The 18,460-nt window shown below is 31.9% G+C and overlaps 1 protein-coding gene across 1 annotated transcript; it reads right to left on the bottom strand.

Annotated features, from left to right (window-relative positions):
- Positions 1 to 1,596: 1,596 nt before the first annotated feature.
- Positions 1,597 to 13,562, bottom strand: LOC146537888 (opsin-3). Its single transcript, XM_085188401.1, has 8 exons — positions 13,318 to 13,562; positions 12,590 to 12,781; positions 10,091 to 10,306; positions 9,181 to 9,311; positions 7,799 to 7,938; positions 3,798 to 3,991; positions 2,543 to 2,644; positions 1,597 to 2,357 (listed from the first exon to the last, which is right to left on the bottom strand). The coding sequence occupies exons 1-8, from the start codon at positions 13,368 to 13,370 to the stop codon at positions 2,243 to 2,245; spliced, it is 1,143 nt and encodes a 380-aa protein (XP_085044527.1). The 5' UTR covers positions 13,371 to 13,562; the 3' UTR covers positions 1,597 to 2,242.
- Positions 13,563 to 18,460: the final 4,898 nt, after the last annotated feature.

Here is an 18,460-nt window from a genome sequence, read left to right as displayed (position 1 = left end):
CGTTGTCCATTCTCCACGTGCAAATTTATACACAAACTCTATTACCATATATATTTAAAACTAGGCATTATATAAAAAAAAATATCCCTCTAATACTTATTTATACAATAGCATTAAAAGAAAATAAAAAAAAATACCACCAAAAACGTTAGATTAAGAAAACGTTCCTTCTAAACCGTTACGGCTTAGCAAAACAAGGATTCAGTAAAAACAAATGCGATCGTAAAAATGTCGATCGACGTCTTAAAGTTCATTAGAGTGGCCGGTGATGCCCGATAAAGGAGCTTCGGTAAGCTTCTTTGTGCTCGATATTTGCAAGTCAATGTTACTGGTACACTGTGCACTGGGCCTGTGAGAAATTGATAGTTTTTGTTTGAAAATTTTGTATTTAAAATAGTTCTTTTGAAACTCCTTAGGCGGAAAGGTAATTTGAAATCTTTAAACGTGGATTTTGGTTAACTTTTTATTGGTATTGGTCACCGGTCACAAAATATTTATAAAATTAATAGTTGGTTATATAATTATGTCAATTTTAAATTTAAAGTATTTTTTTTATTTTCACCGACTTCTGTAAAAAGAGAACATCGTTCATTACATGTATTTTAGTTGTATACAGCAGGACAAGCCACTCCATTCCCTATTATCCCGGAAATTTTCGAGACATTTGGTGTTGAATGGCGGCACTTAACGCCGCGCTTTGTAAAGTTATATTTAAAGCATTCGTTGTTAAGTACTTCAAAGACAGGAAAAACATTTTTTTAAAGTTTAAATAGGTAATATTTTTATAACGGTAGGACTTCGAGAAAGAAACGGACGGAGGTAATTAGCCCCTGAAAGCTTTTTTCGACCTGTTGTTTTAAAGCTGTTAATAATCTCTGCTAAATCCCGTCGATACTTTATTTAATCGACAACGCGATTTGACGAATAGAATTCTAAGCGTTCCATCTCTTATTTATATTTTTGTATAACCTAACACATACAGTGTTAGGCTATACATATACACGTCTATATCAGGGTAAGTAGAGGGAACCTAGAATTCAGACAATTTTCAAGACCTACAGTGTTGATTCGCTGAAATCAATCCATCGCTTTGTTTTGTTACCTAGAGTGTCTTAACACTTGTCTTTGCTACGCTCTGCTAAGCTGAAAAAAGTATTCAAGGTCTTATTATAAAATGTTATTTGTATCTACTATATTTTATTTTCTCTATGAAGCGCAATACGCGGGCAATGTATTTGTATTTGTATTTGTTGTTATGTGTATCCCTTTTCTTACCCTTATCACTTTACGAATTTTGAATTTCCGTGCAATAATCACAATATTGTTACGACTGGGTTGACTTAAGGCAGTACTTTTGTAGGTATTTTATTTAACTAAATTTATTTTTATTAACATCATCTTATATGGGAAGATATGATATAAGAATTAGTTTTTAATAAAATACTTATTTATTTAATTTTTAAACCTAGACTGCAGGTATGGGTTTGAATTGAAATAATAAAATATTGATTTTAGATATATTTTTTTTGTATTTTTTGAGTAGTTATTATAAATTTATACTGTGAATAATGTATTAGATATAAATAAAAGATAATGTTTACAATAAATTTCTTTAATCGCCTTAAATCATATTAGCTTGAGTCGTTGGGATCCGTCCGATTTTTTTGTAATTTTTTTTGCTGTTACACAAAACTGCAAAGTAGAACGCTTTTCCACAATATATTGACCACGTTTAATAAAAACGCCACCTTAAAAAGAACTAGAAAAATATACATGATAAATATTCTAGTGTAAAAACGTTCTAATCCACTCGTTTAATATAAAAAGACAAAACTAAAGTTCATTTTAACTATCTTTTTAACACGAAAACGAATTACTAAACGAAACCTGAAATTCATTAACCTATAAACAACAAATGTCACTGAAATTGAAAGGAATTTGTATATATTTACATTGTGAATAGAAACGGTATCTAGTTTGTTAGATATTACACTCTATTAATTGTGAAAAGGACAAATTTTATTTAAAGTAGCGAAGCCAAGTTGAAAATTCTGAAGATAGCGCAACAAATTGTCTTTCAAAAAAATATTCAATCAAATTTCTTTAAAAAATCAGTGACAATGTAAAGGAAAATAAATTAACAGCTAACAGTTGTATTAAACTAATTTAACGTGAGCATTATCATTGTGAATGAGCGTGGTCTAGTTCAGTCCAGTTCAGTCCAGTCCAGTTTTGTTTTGATTTAAGCTTCGGCGGTAGGGTTCTGGGTTTGCGCAGTGGCGCCGCTTGAGGTTGATACTGTATCTGGGTCCGCTTCGCGCACACCCATCCAAGGTAACCGCTTTTGCAATTCCGCCCTGGAAAATTATTAAGGGGTTAATAAATATAAATGATAAGTTTTACTAACGGCTTTGTCCCGTGGCCAAATGGAGAAAAAAAAAGCTGTATATTTCACATGGTACATTCTATTTAAGGTAACTGAGACCGCAGGAACAGTGAGTTACAAGTAAAGAGTAAGTACTTAAATATAAATTAAAATTACCTATATCTAGGGTGATTGATGGCGTATACCCATGGGTCGATGCAGGATACAATTTTGGCGCACACTGCTGGTATCATCGTCGTCACTGGAGTTAGGATACTCCTTTGAAAATAAAAAAAATATTATATAAAACCGCACATTTTATAAGGAATGTAAGAATATTTCAGCTTCAGATAAGATGAATGTCCTTCTTGTAAAAGGGGAAAATTTGTTGAAAACGTTTTATAACTAGAACTGGAATATATTATGCAAAATTTACAGTGAGAAACGGCATATTATTATAGTAAAAATACATGGTATTACTTTCATGTTATTGAGATCAGTAGTGGCGCATGTGCTGTGTGTGGCAATGTGACTGTAGGCTAACTGGTTGTGAGTTCGATTCCCATTCTAAGGAAATTAAATATTTAATACTTTAATTTCTTTGCTTTGGTGTCGAAACAAAGCACTAAACATGCCTCCAGAATACGGCGGGAAAAGGGGAACTCAATGTCCTAACACCTCGTCCTATCCTGCTGTGGCCAGAATAAAAAAAACCATGTTATTAGAAAGCAAATTGCATTGCATACATGTTATCTTCCTATAAAACTAGGTTTAAATTTAAGTTATTTTTCGGTACCAGCTCTCGCCTAAATGGAAGTCATAATTGGCAATAAGTGTATTTGATTGTCAACTAGATAACAACTACACCGGCAAGATCCCAATTCAGTCGAGTGATTAAAAAGCTGTCATTTAAAACGAACGTTTATCAATACGATTAAGCGGCTACCGAATGGAAGTACCGGCATTTTTATTTTTGTACCGTTTCAAAGGAATTTCTGATCTCACGTGGAGACAGATTTGCATTTTATTCTCATTAAACGTTTATAAACGCTTTAAAAGAAAAGATTATTACAATATGTAAATTGGAGACTTGCCGTAATATAGTTGTTAAGATTGCAAATCGACCAATTACCAAATTGATATGTTTAATTGCGAATATTTGAGTTGTATTTCATCATGGTAATATTTATTTGTTTTTCTTTAATTGCTTTGTTTTATATTAATTCATTCCATGTTTCTTACTTTGTTTCATTCATGATATTATGACGATTATGATAATTTGGGAGGTATTATTAATAAATTTAGATTTTATCAGTGGTCACAGATCCAATAATTTGTAGCCCTGATAAATACAAATCAATAGACTTTGAACTATTAATGATCTCTTCATTTTTATGCTATTTTAGTATGTTCTAACGTAAGTAGGTATTACCTGTCCCCAAAGGCACCGACCATAGCGACGAAGGCGTACGGCGTCCACGAGCACACAAACAGGAAGAAGATGGTGAATGCCACTTTGGCGATCCTTATCTCGATACTCTTGCCTGCGTCCTCCTTGTTTGCTGCTAACGATTTTACGTTCATCTTCTTTGCTTGCTCTTTGAGCATGCGCTCGTGAAGACGGACCTATGAGAGAGTGAGTGGTCAGTTTTAATTAATTAATAATTATAAAGAAAGAAAAATTGACAGTGGCAGTGGGAAAACGGAGTGCCTTTATTAAATCCATACTATAAATTACAATAGGAAAACGACAACGCATGAAATAATTAAAATAGTTCGACAGTTACGGATGCTAACTGTAATTATATTTACTCAACTTGCTAACAAAACAATATGATAATTCCATTTCCGAAAAAGGATTAACGTTAAAATATTCACAATATGGTTCGATCAAAATTGGTCACTTTTAAATGCAAATATGTAAATAATTTCAGAATATTAAGCGGGAAGCTGTCTATCTATAATTCGATGTTTTTCCGTCCTTAAAGCGATTAGAGCCGGTACCGGCATAATAGCACCCAATCCCTTTGATGTCGGAAATAAATTAATTTTCATGAAACCTCAACGTTTTTGAACGATGAAAATGATTTTTATGTCATTTCCATTTCGTCTGCCGTCACGGAAATGTGAAATGTTTGTCATGTTATCATTTAATTCAGTTTGCTTTAACGTGTTCTTGTGTCAATAACTAAATATAATAAACAAATATTTTCTCTTCTCATACCTATAACGTTAAACATATATTGTTTTGTATAAGCAATATTTCTCGGTCCATTCATATCGTATCTTCAAGTGTCTGACGATAAGAATACAAATGTACATTTTCCTATAACACCATATTTTTCATCTTTTTCTGCTTCACAAATTACATGAGAACCAAGAATAAAATATATCTCGAAGTAAATCAGCCCGTGGAAATATTTGAGCGGCGCCCTGTTGGGTGAATCGCACTTCCAGTTATATAGAGTGCCCACTTTATTGACCTACTGTCCGTCTCTGTGGCCATTGTGTATGCTCGCACGTATTTTAATTTATTTATATTCTACTTGTTAAGTTCATGAATGTTATGAGTCATTTTATCTTAAATGGTATAAAAATCTTTGTGGAATAACATTGATCCCAATTCCTAAGTAACTTTTAAAATTTTATTTAAGATTTTGTTCAATTAATGCCATCAATTGATCACAAATAAGCTAAATACAAATAATTGTAGAAAACAAGTCCATTTTGTACAGTATCTTTGTCAAAGGTAATCCTTGATAATAGTTGTGTGCTCAACGTTTCGTATATAAATTGTAGGACGCATTGGGATTTCGAGATTTACCAGAAATCTGTATCTGCAACTGCCCAATACAAACAAATAAACACTGCTGAGCTCAGTCGAGTCACGATTTTGCTCTTTTTGTAACGTTCCGTTCGATTCTATTCCATTTGCAGGCGTATTGGATAAGTACGCTTTAGTAGATATCTTCAATTTACTTCCTTTTTACCAGTTAGTCCTGAATGAACATCTGGCCGATGCCGACTATTGAGAAGCTGAAGGATTGCAAGTGGATATAATGATATTATTTTGCAAATTTGTTAAGTAATCTAGAGGCCAGTAGTGGCGCAGGGGCACAGGCGTGTGACTGTAACCGCGACAGGTCGTGGTTTCGATCCCACCTCGAATAAATGAAATGTTTAATAATTTCTTTCTCCTTGGTCTGTTAACGTAGCATAGCGCGGCGTTGAGTTCTGCCACTCAACATGCCTTCGGAGTTCGGCAAAAATTGAGGAACGGAAGTTTCTTAGTGTATTACTTTTTCTTTACTATTTTTTTTATGAGGGCTAGCTAGGATATCAATAGCTTTTAAAATACCACTAGAAACTTATGGAAATTTCGTGTTTAATTTCCCTGTAATTAGCAACATTTAATCTTTATGACCCTCCGCAAGAGTCCGGCGGAATGAGTTTAGGAACTTGTTTAATCGTTCCCAACAAGTTGGACTGAACCTATTTTGAGTGGATGCTAATTTAATAAAGCGCGAGTCCGGCGTGTAATGACACTACGCTAGTCGTCCACCGGCGCTAGGGCGCTATATAAATTTATCGCAATGGAAAAATATTAATCAATGTCAATTTAAAAAAATGAATGAATTAAAACAAATTTGAATAATTGGGAGTCCAAATTACAGAAAATATTTTAGGCTTAGATAGTGTTTAGTAACGATTTTGTTATCTAATCTATACGTTTTTAGTAGAAGCCAGTTATTATAATTGTAAATATCGTATCCTTAACCAACAAGTTAGCAACTTTTAAACGAGTGAACCTTATATATATTTTAGCAGGATGAAGATCAGTTTGGTAATTAAGAGAATTGTAAGAGCTACTAATTATCAGAGCCAATTGATTTATATATGGCACTGAAGACTTTTTCTTATTATTTGATTTGTTATTTAAAGTAATTAGAAAGGTAGTAAGAAAGTAATATAAAATTATTATACTTTCAACTGTCAATTAAACATATTTTTTATAATATCGTTGAACATAAATTGCCTAAAATATCTTGGACTAACATAGGCACAAATTCGTTCGTTAAGGGTGTCTTATTGCCGTCATCCTTATTTATTGCCTCCTCGGGGGCGCGATGAAAAATATAATTTGCAGATTTGATACTTTTTTATAATATAAATATAATTATAGCATTAATAAGTCTTTTCCGTAGCAATAAAATTATAAAAATATTTTCTTACGATTTTCAATTGATCAATAAACAAATTTCTAAGTAACGTTCGATATTTTGAACCTCATATTTCCAATTTCCTAAATATTTCGCTAAAGAATTTAGGAAATCTCCACACGATTTAAGTTAATGTGAGGAAAAGGTCCGATTCTCAAATCCTTTAAGGCCGGAATATCAATCAGAGTATAATATTTTATTATATGTAGGTAAGTGAACATTTTCGTAGCATTCGGCGTGTGAATATGGAACCTTTAAGCGTGGATTAGTAATATGTAAATGTTGGGTGGAATGTAAATCTTTATACAGTGTATATGTGCATAGAAAATAAGATGGAAATTTAAAAGATTTTAGCTTAAAATATTACTTTTCCTTGTCCTGTCCTTATCTAGAATTCAGCTTCACGCTGTATCTCGCACACAGCAGGGTAAGCACAGAGAACTTAGTGTTAAGACATACCGTTCCCCACTTTCTGCCGAATTCTGAAGGCATTGCGTGTTGAATGGCGGAACTCAACGTCACGCTTTGCCTCGACACCAGATTTCCAGATTCAAACTTATCTCCAGTTTTATTATAGCTAATGATTTTGGGTTCCAATCCCATATCTAATAAAAAATATTAATGTAATTGACAATTTAGTTACATAAAGTTCGTCGTTTAATTCCGTCTATAAATTTATTTAGTACTAGCGGACCCGGACGCGGCTACGCCTGCTTGAAATATAAGAATATAATTTCTATAGAAATATAATTTCAATCTAGATGAAATGCTAAAAGAGACTATTATATTTATTTTCATAAGAATGAATATCAAAATGACGCGGTAACGAACGCGGTCGCGTAGCGACGACGGTTGTTATTAACATGGCAGAATAAATTGCATATCAAATTAGAAAGTATTTTAATTTATTAGTATATATGTGTAATGTAATATTATATAGCCTATAACACTTCTGAAGAATGCAGCTTTCATACAAAACAAAAACATAGTAAATCGGACCAGTAGATCCAGAGATCTTAGCGTTCAAACAAACAAACAAACAAACAAACAAACAAACAAACAAACAAACAAACAAACAAACAAACAAACAAACAAACAAACAAACAAACAAACAAACAAACAAACAAACTCTTCCGCTTTATTATATTAGTATAGATACAAAATTTGTTTAAATATAAATAATAACGATTTCTTCTAAATAGTATATACTTACAGCACCGAACAATTTGGAGTAGAAGTAGCAAAGGAGGAGCATCGGGATGCAGTAGCTCCAGGCGAATATGCACATGACGAACACTTTCGTGTCCTGGTCCTCAGTAAAGTAGTCGAAGGAGCAAGTCGTAAGGAAACCCTCTGGAAACATTGGATTTCTACGTAGTTTTTAACAGGAAAAATCATCGGTTCCAATGTGGAGACACTAATATTATATAATATTGTACTATTATATAATATTAGTAGTCTAAGCCGTTGAGGCATTCCTTAGTATTAGTCACGGAATGGGTGGTCTTTGTGCGGCGCAGTAATGTACTTTCAAACGGATGAACGCAATTCCTTGCGATTAATGCTCTTATGTTGTTAATAAGCTAGTACTTAATCGTAGCCAATGTAGGTACGCGCTGTTACCTAATCCTAAATAGTAAAATACTTATTAAGTTAATAATTTATTACATTATAGTTTTTTCCTCACATATCCTGTACCTGTAAAAGCAGCAATTAAAGAAATTGAATTCAAAACTTGCTCTCAGTCAGATATGTATATCCGGCAAAACGTACGTGTCATTTCAATATAACATGACAAGTAATTTGTTCGTCCCAGTACCATGTTTCGGGACGCCGGGACACACAACGACAAATGGGACAGTCCCTATTAAGAAATAACTAAAAGAGCTAATTTTGAATATTGTATATATTTTTTTCAATTCTTCGTTCTGGTATCAAGGCAAAAGCATGGTATTGAGTTCAGCCATTCAAAAATTCAGCGGAAAGTGAAGAACGGAGTCTCTTAATACTAGTTTACCCCTGCCTATCCTGCTATGAAAAAAAAAGCGTATAATTTTAAAAGCATATAAAAAAATGTCCAATGATTTAAGCATGACCGACATCAACCGTGTACATAATAACGCGTAAACAAAAGGCAATTTAGAAAGTGTCAAAATTTGTAGAGATTTTAACCTCTGACGTTTATAAGAAACGTTGACGGGTGATATTAATTAAGGATTACGGAGGCGTGTTTTGTCTTCGAGTATCAATTCATTATTCATTTTAAGTAATTTTAGCTTTCATTAAATCCATTGCATAAAATAATATAAGAAAAGTTTGTTAATTAAATGGTTATTTAGTACAATAACCTTATACTCATATTAAATAGTAGTTAGATCAATTAATCATTTTCAAATTAAACGCCGCCCCAAATTCTAGATATGGTTAGAATTGATTACTATTAAATTTATTACATTTGTATTAATCATTTATATAATAGAATGTAATAACTTAATTTTGACAATGACATGAAGTTACGAGCCAGAATATTCGTTAAAAACTAATCAGAACAGATGAAGGAACAAATTAGTCTAAATTTATGGCTTAATATGATACCTGGTACAAAACGTCCCCAAATCCTGAAGGCGGGCATGATCGTGAATGGTAACGCCCAGAGCCAGGTGAATAAGATCAGAAGAGACGCCTGCACTCTGTTCAGTCTGCCGTCCAGAGGGCTCGAAATAGTCCTGTGAAGCAAATTATTTAATATACGTGTAATATTGAAAAATAATTACTATTTTTAATAATATACTTAGGTATACATCATACAATTATATTGAATATTAAATTTTATGTATATTTTCTATTTAAAGCTTCCTTTACATCAAATATAATATGTAAATAACGTTATTTGTACATAAAATTGATCACAATTTTTAAAGTTTTGTATTATAATAATATAAATTTTACTTAAAATATAATTATAAATTAATTATTCACCACATCAGTTGTTTCACAAACAAGAGCGTCTTGCTGTAGTTGCAAGTGGGGCGCGAATTAATTAATACTTGATTGAATTTTGGTGAACGTTAGCAATACAGGTTCAACTTTCAAGGGAAAATCGGAACCGAATACTAAAAATACTAAATTGACTATGAGATCTAGATTATACACGATACTATATTTCTTCAATAACTTCTAACTTCAATAAGTTTTCGTCTGACGCTTTGGAAGTACTCCCCTATTCGTTTCCTTTGAAATGCCAGCAATAAAATTTATTTCATATATGTATATATTTCCCAACTATTACAGGTGGAATATTCAGTTCAATTTGTATACACTTTCCGAAAAGTTTAACGAAAAGTTTTTTTAAATTTGTAAAAATTCCAAGAACTTATTAAACTTCTCTACATGTAGAATGTGGATAAATTCGTTTTGTAGGAGGAGACGTGGTAATTTTTTTTTTCATTAATTTCAGAATCTTTTTTGTGTTTAATTTCATTCATTCATTTATTCAGAATCTTACTTGTATCTATCATAAGCGATGACAGCATTTGTGATGGCACCGCCGATGCCCGACAAGGAGCCCAGCACGGCAAATATGTCGCAACCTAGTTGGTATCCCACGAGTCGTTGGTAGAAGGAATTGAGTACCAGCATAGGCATTTCTATCATCATCATCATGTCGAACACCGCTAGGTTTATTACGAACATATTGCTGGCGGTACGAAGTGATTTTGACCTGTAAATGAAAGTAGAGTTTAAGGTCACTCGTGGCGCAACGGCACAAAATGTGATTGTAAGCGCCACTAGTTGTAGGTTCGATCCCCACTCGAGGAAATGAAATATTTATTTAAATTTATTTTAATTCATCATTTCATTAATTAAACACATTTTTTCGTTCTGGTGTCGAGGCAAAGGCTACCCTGCTGTGTGCGGGATACAGCGTGAAGCTGATTATTAAAAATTAAAGTAGAACTATATTGAATATATTTGAAAATAATATATCTGAATATAGTAGATTAATACAGTGATATGAGTATAGTATCTCATATGATAATGTTTATAAATATTCCATTATGTGTGGCAGTTATTGCTTTCTATGTAAATAGTGTACGTTTTAGTCATTTTTCGTATGAATATTTTGTTGGTGAAAACCAGTATTCTTGAATCACTAGATAGTATGCTGATTTTAGCTGAATAGCTTATTTAAATCAAATTAGTATAAAACTAAATGAAATTTTATTATCGTTTTATACCATATTAAGTGGAAAACATAATTTTAATCATAGAACAAAACAAAACAGGATTTACATAAAAAAGTTCCATTTTCCAAGCAGAGACCTCGCGGGAGAGCAAGTTGTGGAATGTAGTGAACAGAACAATTCCAATAACGCCAAACTTCCGCAAATCCGCTATCGACATGCTCTACGCTACGCTCCTACTAGTAATATAACTTTGTCTTTTATAAAACGATAAGTAGGCAGATAAGTGGCTACAGAAAATTTTATAATTTATAGGGGTTTATAACCTTATAAACAAAAGAATTCTCAGAAATTAGTTAGAGATAGAAAAATTTATTCAATAGGTATAAAAATATAATTAATTTTCAGTTGCTGTAAAAGCTTTCAAGGTAGGTAATTAAATATGTATTGGGAGTCTTTGGATCCAATTATTATTTGCTTAATGTAACAATTACGTACTCGTATCTAAGTCTCAAGAAATTTGTATACAGAAAATCTTATAATTTAAGTAATATTATATTTGTAGCAAGGATATTAATGTTTTTAAAAACTAACGCACTGCACTCTCAAAATTACTGTCTTTTTAAGTTCAACAGAACAGCAAAGTCTTTAGAGTTTGCTTTACAAACAAGAGAATCTTGATTTTAGTCTTTGATATGCCCGTCAAAGTGCGGCCCTATTTGTAAAGGACAACGTCATCATTACAAGAGCACTCACTCATATACACATATTACATGGGTACTTTACATATGAATAGATATCTTATAGAGATTTCGAAGGAACTTCCTGTAAAATAATGTTTAATGTATTTCCTCTCTTCTCGTTAATTGAATTTCAATCACCGTTTGAAGTAATGTTTATAATATAAAAGATATTCCATTTTATGCATTTGCAGGCAAAAAAATGTCAGCATGAAAATCGTAACCGCGTTTCAAACGACATAGATATGGTACAAACAGGAAGATAAATAGAATGGAGTAAAACGCAATGCCCGATGAACATCGGAAACGTTTTTCGAACTCGATCGCGGTTCACAACTCCGCCTTTGACACTCGTATCGAGTTTATGTGAACGTTGGAAAATAATTCATACTGTGATATCTTTTTAGAAATATTATTTAGAATTTGAAAAATATTTTTGTTTTGTATTTTAAGTAATTATATGGAGTTACAATTCCTTTAATATATTTACTCCATCGACAAAAACGATATAGGTAAAAGTTTTATTGTAGCATGTTGTTGTATAGAGTCTAAGATTATAAATTTTCGTATTCACTTACATAAATATTATAATGATATTAATAATATAATTATAGGTTTATAATATAATTATAGGTTTATAATATTATTATAGGTTTAAGATCCTTAAGACAAGAACCAGAGTAAATTTCGAAACTTAATTAAGCCAACAGCAGTGACAGTGTACAGCACTCGATCGCCAAATTGTTCCGCGTTATTAACTCAACCCTCTCAATGCTCCAGATCACTAATGTAATATCCTTATATATATATATATCCATACAAATATTTTATGAGATTATTTTTGATTGATTTTAGGTACGGAACGTCGGGTTTCCAAAAATGCATTATCCTAAATATACGCGATTAATCCGGTTAAAGTTTTATTTAAAAATATTTTTTCTGTTTAAAAAGAACTACATGTTTTTGAGTTACTGCTGTGCATCAAACAAAGGTTTTTAAGTATAAAAAAAAGTAGATATTAAATTTATTATCAAATAATTATAGTATATTTTCCTGTATTTATCTTCTTTTTATACTTACGTGCTGAATATCCAAATAACAATGCCGTTGCCTGATACAGACGCAAGTATGAGGAACGAGTAGATGAGAGCTAGAACAAAGTGCGCATATTTGCTGACCGCTGGGAAGTTCCTCCAGTGCTCGTGGACGAGGTCCTGATGCTCTTCTGGAATGTTCCAGCCGAGCATGTGTTCTACGACCTCCTGGCTGACCCTAGAGACAGAAGTAATATATTTTATTTAGAAATTTATCAGAAAAAGGTAACATTTAACAAATATTACTATTAAAAATATTTAGATTTTTATTCAGCTTAGTGAAATAGCACTGAAATCAATTTAAAGTGTAAATGGATTATGGTTTGTCAACCCTGATTGAAATAACTGGATCTTAGGACGGTTCGGCGTTAGAACAATTTGCCATATTTCCATTAAATTATAACTTCTGTGACAATAATGCGGATATTTATAAAGTCGATTCCATTTGGAACGAGTCATTTAAATTAAGCAATTTATATTCGTTACAGTCTTGGCGTCATTGTGGGACGATTGTTGAAAATTTTTCCTATTCTCCTTTGCGGGATTGCTAAATTAGTTTTGCATTTGGAATTACTTTTACAGTAAAAAAGGTTGTTTGAAACAAAGTTACAATTTAATATTACATTAAAAATAAATTATGACGAAATATTAAAAAAAAATAAAAGGTAAGAAAATTTATAAATGAAAATAAAATAGTTTCAAATAAATACTTACATTTTAAGTGGGTAGGCCACTGGGCCGATATCGTCTGTGTAGTTAGTCGCCATTTTGTGCACGTTTCTTTTCAAAACAAAATGGATGAAGTGCCGGTCTTTTTTGGAAATAACTATCGCATTGGAAATAATAAAAATATTTTTTTCTACGGCTAATGGTTGTATTTCTATGACGAAGTGAGTAGTCCGACGTAGGCAGTCGCTTCTCACTTGTGACTACCTTAGGCCATGGTACGGTTTTTATATCGAACTACAGTGCGTGTCTCTTAATTCCTTAATTTAATAAAATAGTAAAGCTTCCAGTTTATTTGGTCAAATGTATTACATGTTGAGTATTCTTAGTGAGTTGTAATTCTTCTAATTTGATTGTTTTTTTTATTCAATTTACCCTACACTGTAGACAAGGTAAATTTAAAATTTGTTTACTGTATATTCGTCTTCGTGTGATGTTGTCAATAATAGTTAAAAACAAATCTGTGTATATATAATATTTAGGTATGTATTATTAAGTACTATTAAGTTTTTGCGTTTCTGACTCCGTGCAATGTTTAATTTTCACACGTTTCCCATTTTTTTGTACGGGTAAGTAAAAAGCTGAAAGAAATTAGGGTTAAGGTCAATTTTCGTCAATTTAGTTTTACATTTTCTTTGGCAGAGGGAACCTGGGAAGCTAGTATTAAAACACCTCGTTTCCATTAAGACTATTTCGTTTCCACATGTGGGGACCGGATTTGGTTTTACTTGATGGCGAAATTTAAAATTTTATTAATTTTATTAAATCGAAGAGCGTGAATCGAACCCAAGGTATTTACATTTTCAATCTGATAACCGATGACATTACTGCGAGTATGTGCGAAAAAGGCGTTTTATTGAAGGAATAAACTTCTTTTTTGCTTAATGTTTTCCAAACTAAGCTCATATCAACAAGAGCATTACAGTCCAATGAGATTGCGGACGAGCCCCAGTTTTGCTCGCGTCAACTATCCGGGGTCGAACGTGCTACGAATATGTAATTGTCATAATAAAATATTATATGTGCTTATTATTAGGCTTATTACATGTTATAAAGCCATAGTATATAATAATTGTATCGAAAATTTAACAACTCGTACGGGCTTTTTCGGTACGCATGTAGTATGTCAATAAAATGTTTAAATAATATGTAGAGCGTAACCTACATTTCATGAAACATCCAAATGTAATATAAAATGCAACCATTATAAATATGAAGGGTACAAAAATAAAAGATTCGTCAATATAAAAAGAAATTTAAAAATGTATTACGGAATATATCCAGGTAACTAAAATGCCGTCTTGGCGCATCGTCGCGGCGACTATAAACACAGACAAAGAGACAGTCTTGAGTTCGATTCTTAATCACAAGAATGAGTTATTTTTATTTCGTTGCATACATACCTTGCAATATGCGGGATGCAACGTAAAACTAAAAGTAAAATCAAAGCCTCTTTCGGTGTGTTTTCGGTGATAAGAAGTTAAATCACCTCAACAAATTAGGATAATATATTCCACAATTTTCTATATAATTACTTGCCACAATTTTATTGACTAGGAACCTCTGTGAAAAGACTCCAACGGTCGTTTGTAGGTAATCTATATTAAGGTTAAAATTCTAATTTAATCTACTACATGTACAAAACCTATCATACTCTACAATATTTATAACAATTTTGTTCAATAGATAGATTTTATTGAATAAGTTTTTAACACTATATAGTTAGGATAGCAGACTGACATGTTTAAATTTATACTAATATTCAGACTAATGCAATAGAAGCAACTGATAATTTGGCATGTAGTCATCTAATAACTATGGCACAGTGGGCCGACATGCATCTGGTGTGTAATCTCCAGTTAATCTCTGCCGACATTATAGACGGTGCCAATACACGTCTTATGAAGACGTAAACGCTTTGTGGTCAATATATGGTCGTGTCTATGGTACCATATAATGATAATTAGTTCGTATATGAATACATATCATTGTAAAAACTACTTAATCAATTATGTAAAATATGTCTTAAAACATAAAAGTATCTATAAAAAGATCGAAGATTCTATTTTGCTATATCTAATAGTCATATAGCGGTAGACATGAACGTGCTACATCATTTTTGTTTTTATAAGAATTTTCCCGAGATATTTGACAAAAATTTGCTCAATACAATAAAGATACTTCATAACTATGTATGTACATACACCTACTAGAGAGATTCAAAAAGCGCACATAAAAGTGCATCTTTACAACTACGATATCATATTTCACAATTTTTTTTGAAAGCCTTAAAGGTTTATTATTTTACTCAAACGCGCAATAAAGAAAATCTGTAAATATAACATCTACCTAATATTATTGAGGCCAGTCGTGGCACAGGGGATAGTGTGTAACGTACAATTACGCGACAGGATGTTAAGGAAATTATTAATATTTTTATTTATTTGCTCTGGCGGGGCAAAGCACGGCGTTGAGTTCTGCCACTCCACACGCACTCTAAAAAAAATGGTCACGTTAGAGATACAGCGTAAAGCTATAACAAATTATATTATTAATACAATTTATTTTATTTCATTTGCACTGAAATATTACTGAGAGGAAATTTATAGTAACTATATATATATGTTACACCTCAGAATAACACATAGGTTACAATTTTTGTAAACAGTTCATATTATTTGTCTATAATAAAGGAATACTTTTAATCGGGCGAAACCGCGTTTGGGTCACTACACTTCAATACAACAAGTAATTGCTAGTGCTAAGAAAAGACCTAGAAAAAGAATATTAAAAGCAAAGAAAACCAGGGCGAGGCATAACTTATACTGCGTTACTAAGTTTTTTAAGTTATACGGTCATCTTATAGCAAACTTTTTCAAAGTTCATACAAAGGCTTGAAAAATTTACAAGAAAATTCATAGAAGAAGTTTAAATAGGAGAGTCTACAGCCTATTTATGTGTTGATCGTAGCGCGACGCTCTGGCGCCCGCTATATGAATTGTGTAACCATAAGTCTTGGAGATGAGCTCAATTTGGAAATAGGACTTTTATATACATATATAATATATTCTTCTCAGTGAAACTTGCTTTTGCTCTAGTTTAGCAAGATTTATTTTTATTTTCTGATAGGTTTAAAGTGCATTTTAAATAGTTAAATCGATCGTTTATTTATTTAAAAAATATTTTTATTGAATTACAAGTGTTTAATATTTCATATAAAATATGTCTATCGTAAAAATATTATATAACAGATATTATTAATACAAACAGTTCATTTGTCACGTATTTCTTGCATTTAGCATATTATAAATTTAGAAAAGCTGTAGCATCCTTTTTTCGTTTAAGTACATAATATATGTAAGAATATAAAAAATATAGGTAGGGATATAGCGTAAAGCTCAGTAAAATTCATTTTCTTGACTGGGAATCGAATCCATAACCCGTAGCGTTTACAGCCACATGGCACCACTGGCCTCAGTAACTTATTAGTTAAATTAGAATTACCTAGTCACTGACACTGGGATAACTTTACCAATTTCGTCTTTAGGTACAGAACTAGGCCGTGACCTAACCATATTAGCTTTCCCCCGAACATATGACAAACTGTAAATTGCCTCGAAACTTATGTTTACTTGTACAGTATACTGAATTTACATTTAAACTTGATGTATTTATGAAGTTGTGAAATGAATTAGTATTTGTATTGTTGCTTAGTTATTTTACAAAACTGTTGAGAATACTTCATTTTAAAGTATTCGTTTTTATTAATTGCTTATTATATATATAGAGCCTTTACATAGGGATCGGTGGTCCGATTTTCGTGGAAATTCTTAGAGGAGATCTTGCAGTCGTAAAAAGGCTGCGGTAATAATGACATAGCGTAAGTTTAAAAATTATGACTGAAATTTTAATATGAGCTTTTGAAAATGTAAAATAAGGTAACATATCTATCCAGTTATAGAGTTATTTTGCTTATAATATCTATAAATATTAAGTTACTTAATAACCATACGAAGACTATTGTTATCACTGCCTGTGTTTTCAGTAAAACTTTCGAGATACGGCTTGTAGTACGCTTACCGTCGGACGGTCGGCTTTAGACGACAGGTTTTTATTATCACCTATTGAAATGTGATGATAATTGCAAAATGATGTAAAGTCGCTATCATCATTTGATTTAAAAAGATGAGAATTATATTTTGCATCTGTCTATACCATAAATAATTCCCACAAGGTAATGACGTGATGATAGTGAAGTGACGTTAAAATTAAATAATTATAAATAATTGCTGCAAAAACCAAAGCAAAACTGTATGATAACATAGTTATTATGTTATTTATGACACGAGCCATTGCTTTTGATAACCTATAAACCCAATGTGGTGTGTGTTAACACTATATGCCGACAGTGTCCAAAACCAATTATCTCCGCCACTTGGCACGCGATGTATGGCTCACGATTTATGAATCTGCTCCGTGATCTATGATGTCTTTGAACCCTACCCTACCCTATAGCTTCTTAATAATTTAGAGAATTATTTTATTTATTCTTATATCATTAATCTTAGTGATAATACTATGATTTATATGATATATATAGAATAATATTTATATTATATTAGTAGTAAAGTTTGTTTCGTAGAAACACAATATTATCTCAATTAGAAGATTTCTTTATGTATTTCTTAGATTAAAAGAGATACAATTTTTACTAAATGACAATTGTCATTTTTCGTAATAATTTTCATATTTCATAAGGTTAAAAGTTAGACATAATCTAATTAAGTTTCAGGACGTAGACGAAATGAGATTTTCAGCCGCGCTAACATCACCGAGGTATCCTATAAAATATTTTCTTCATTAATTAAATAGAATATAGGTCATATTTTTTGGAACAAAGCAAAGAAGCTAATGAAAAAATTCACTGAGAATTGTAAGTCGTAAAATAATGGCGCCTTTGAAAAAGATCTCCCATTCATTATAATGAATGTACCAACCACAATAGTCTACGAAACTGCAATATCTTCTCAGACAGTCAGTACAATCGGTCGAAGCTACAAACAAGCACTGTCACGAACTCATGTCATGCTCTCGTTTTATGTTCCATTAAAAGGTTCACTTCGGTTGAACT

The sequence above is a fragment of the Heliconius melpomene genome, chromosome 7, assembly GCF_056956725.1.
Source record: "Heliconius melpomene rosina isolate 202511_hmr_F chromosome 7, ASM5695672v1, whole genome shotgun sequence".
In the NCBI taxonomy this organism is placed as follows: domain Eukaryota; kingdom Metazoa; phylum Arthropoda; class Insecta; order Lepidoptera; family Nymphalidae; genus Heliconius; species Heliconius melpomene.
The sequence above is the reverse complement of the archived record's forward strand: the minus strand, read 5'-3'. Positions and strand labels throughout refer to the sequence as shown.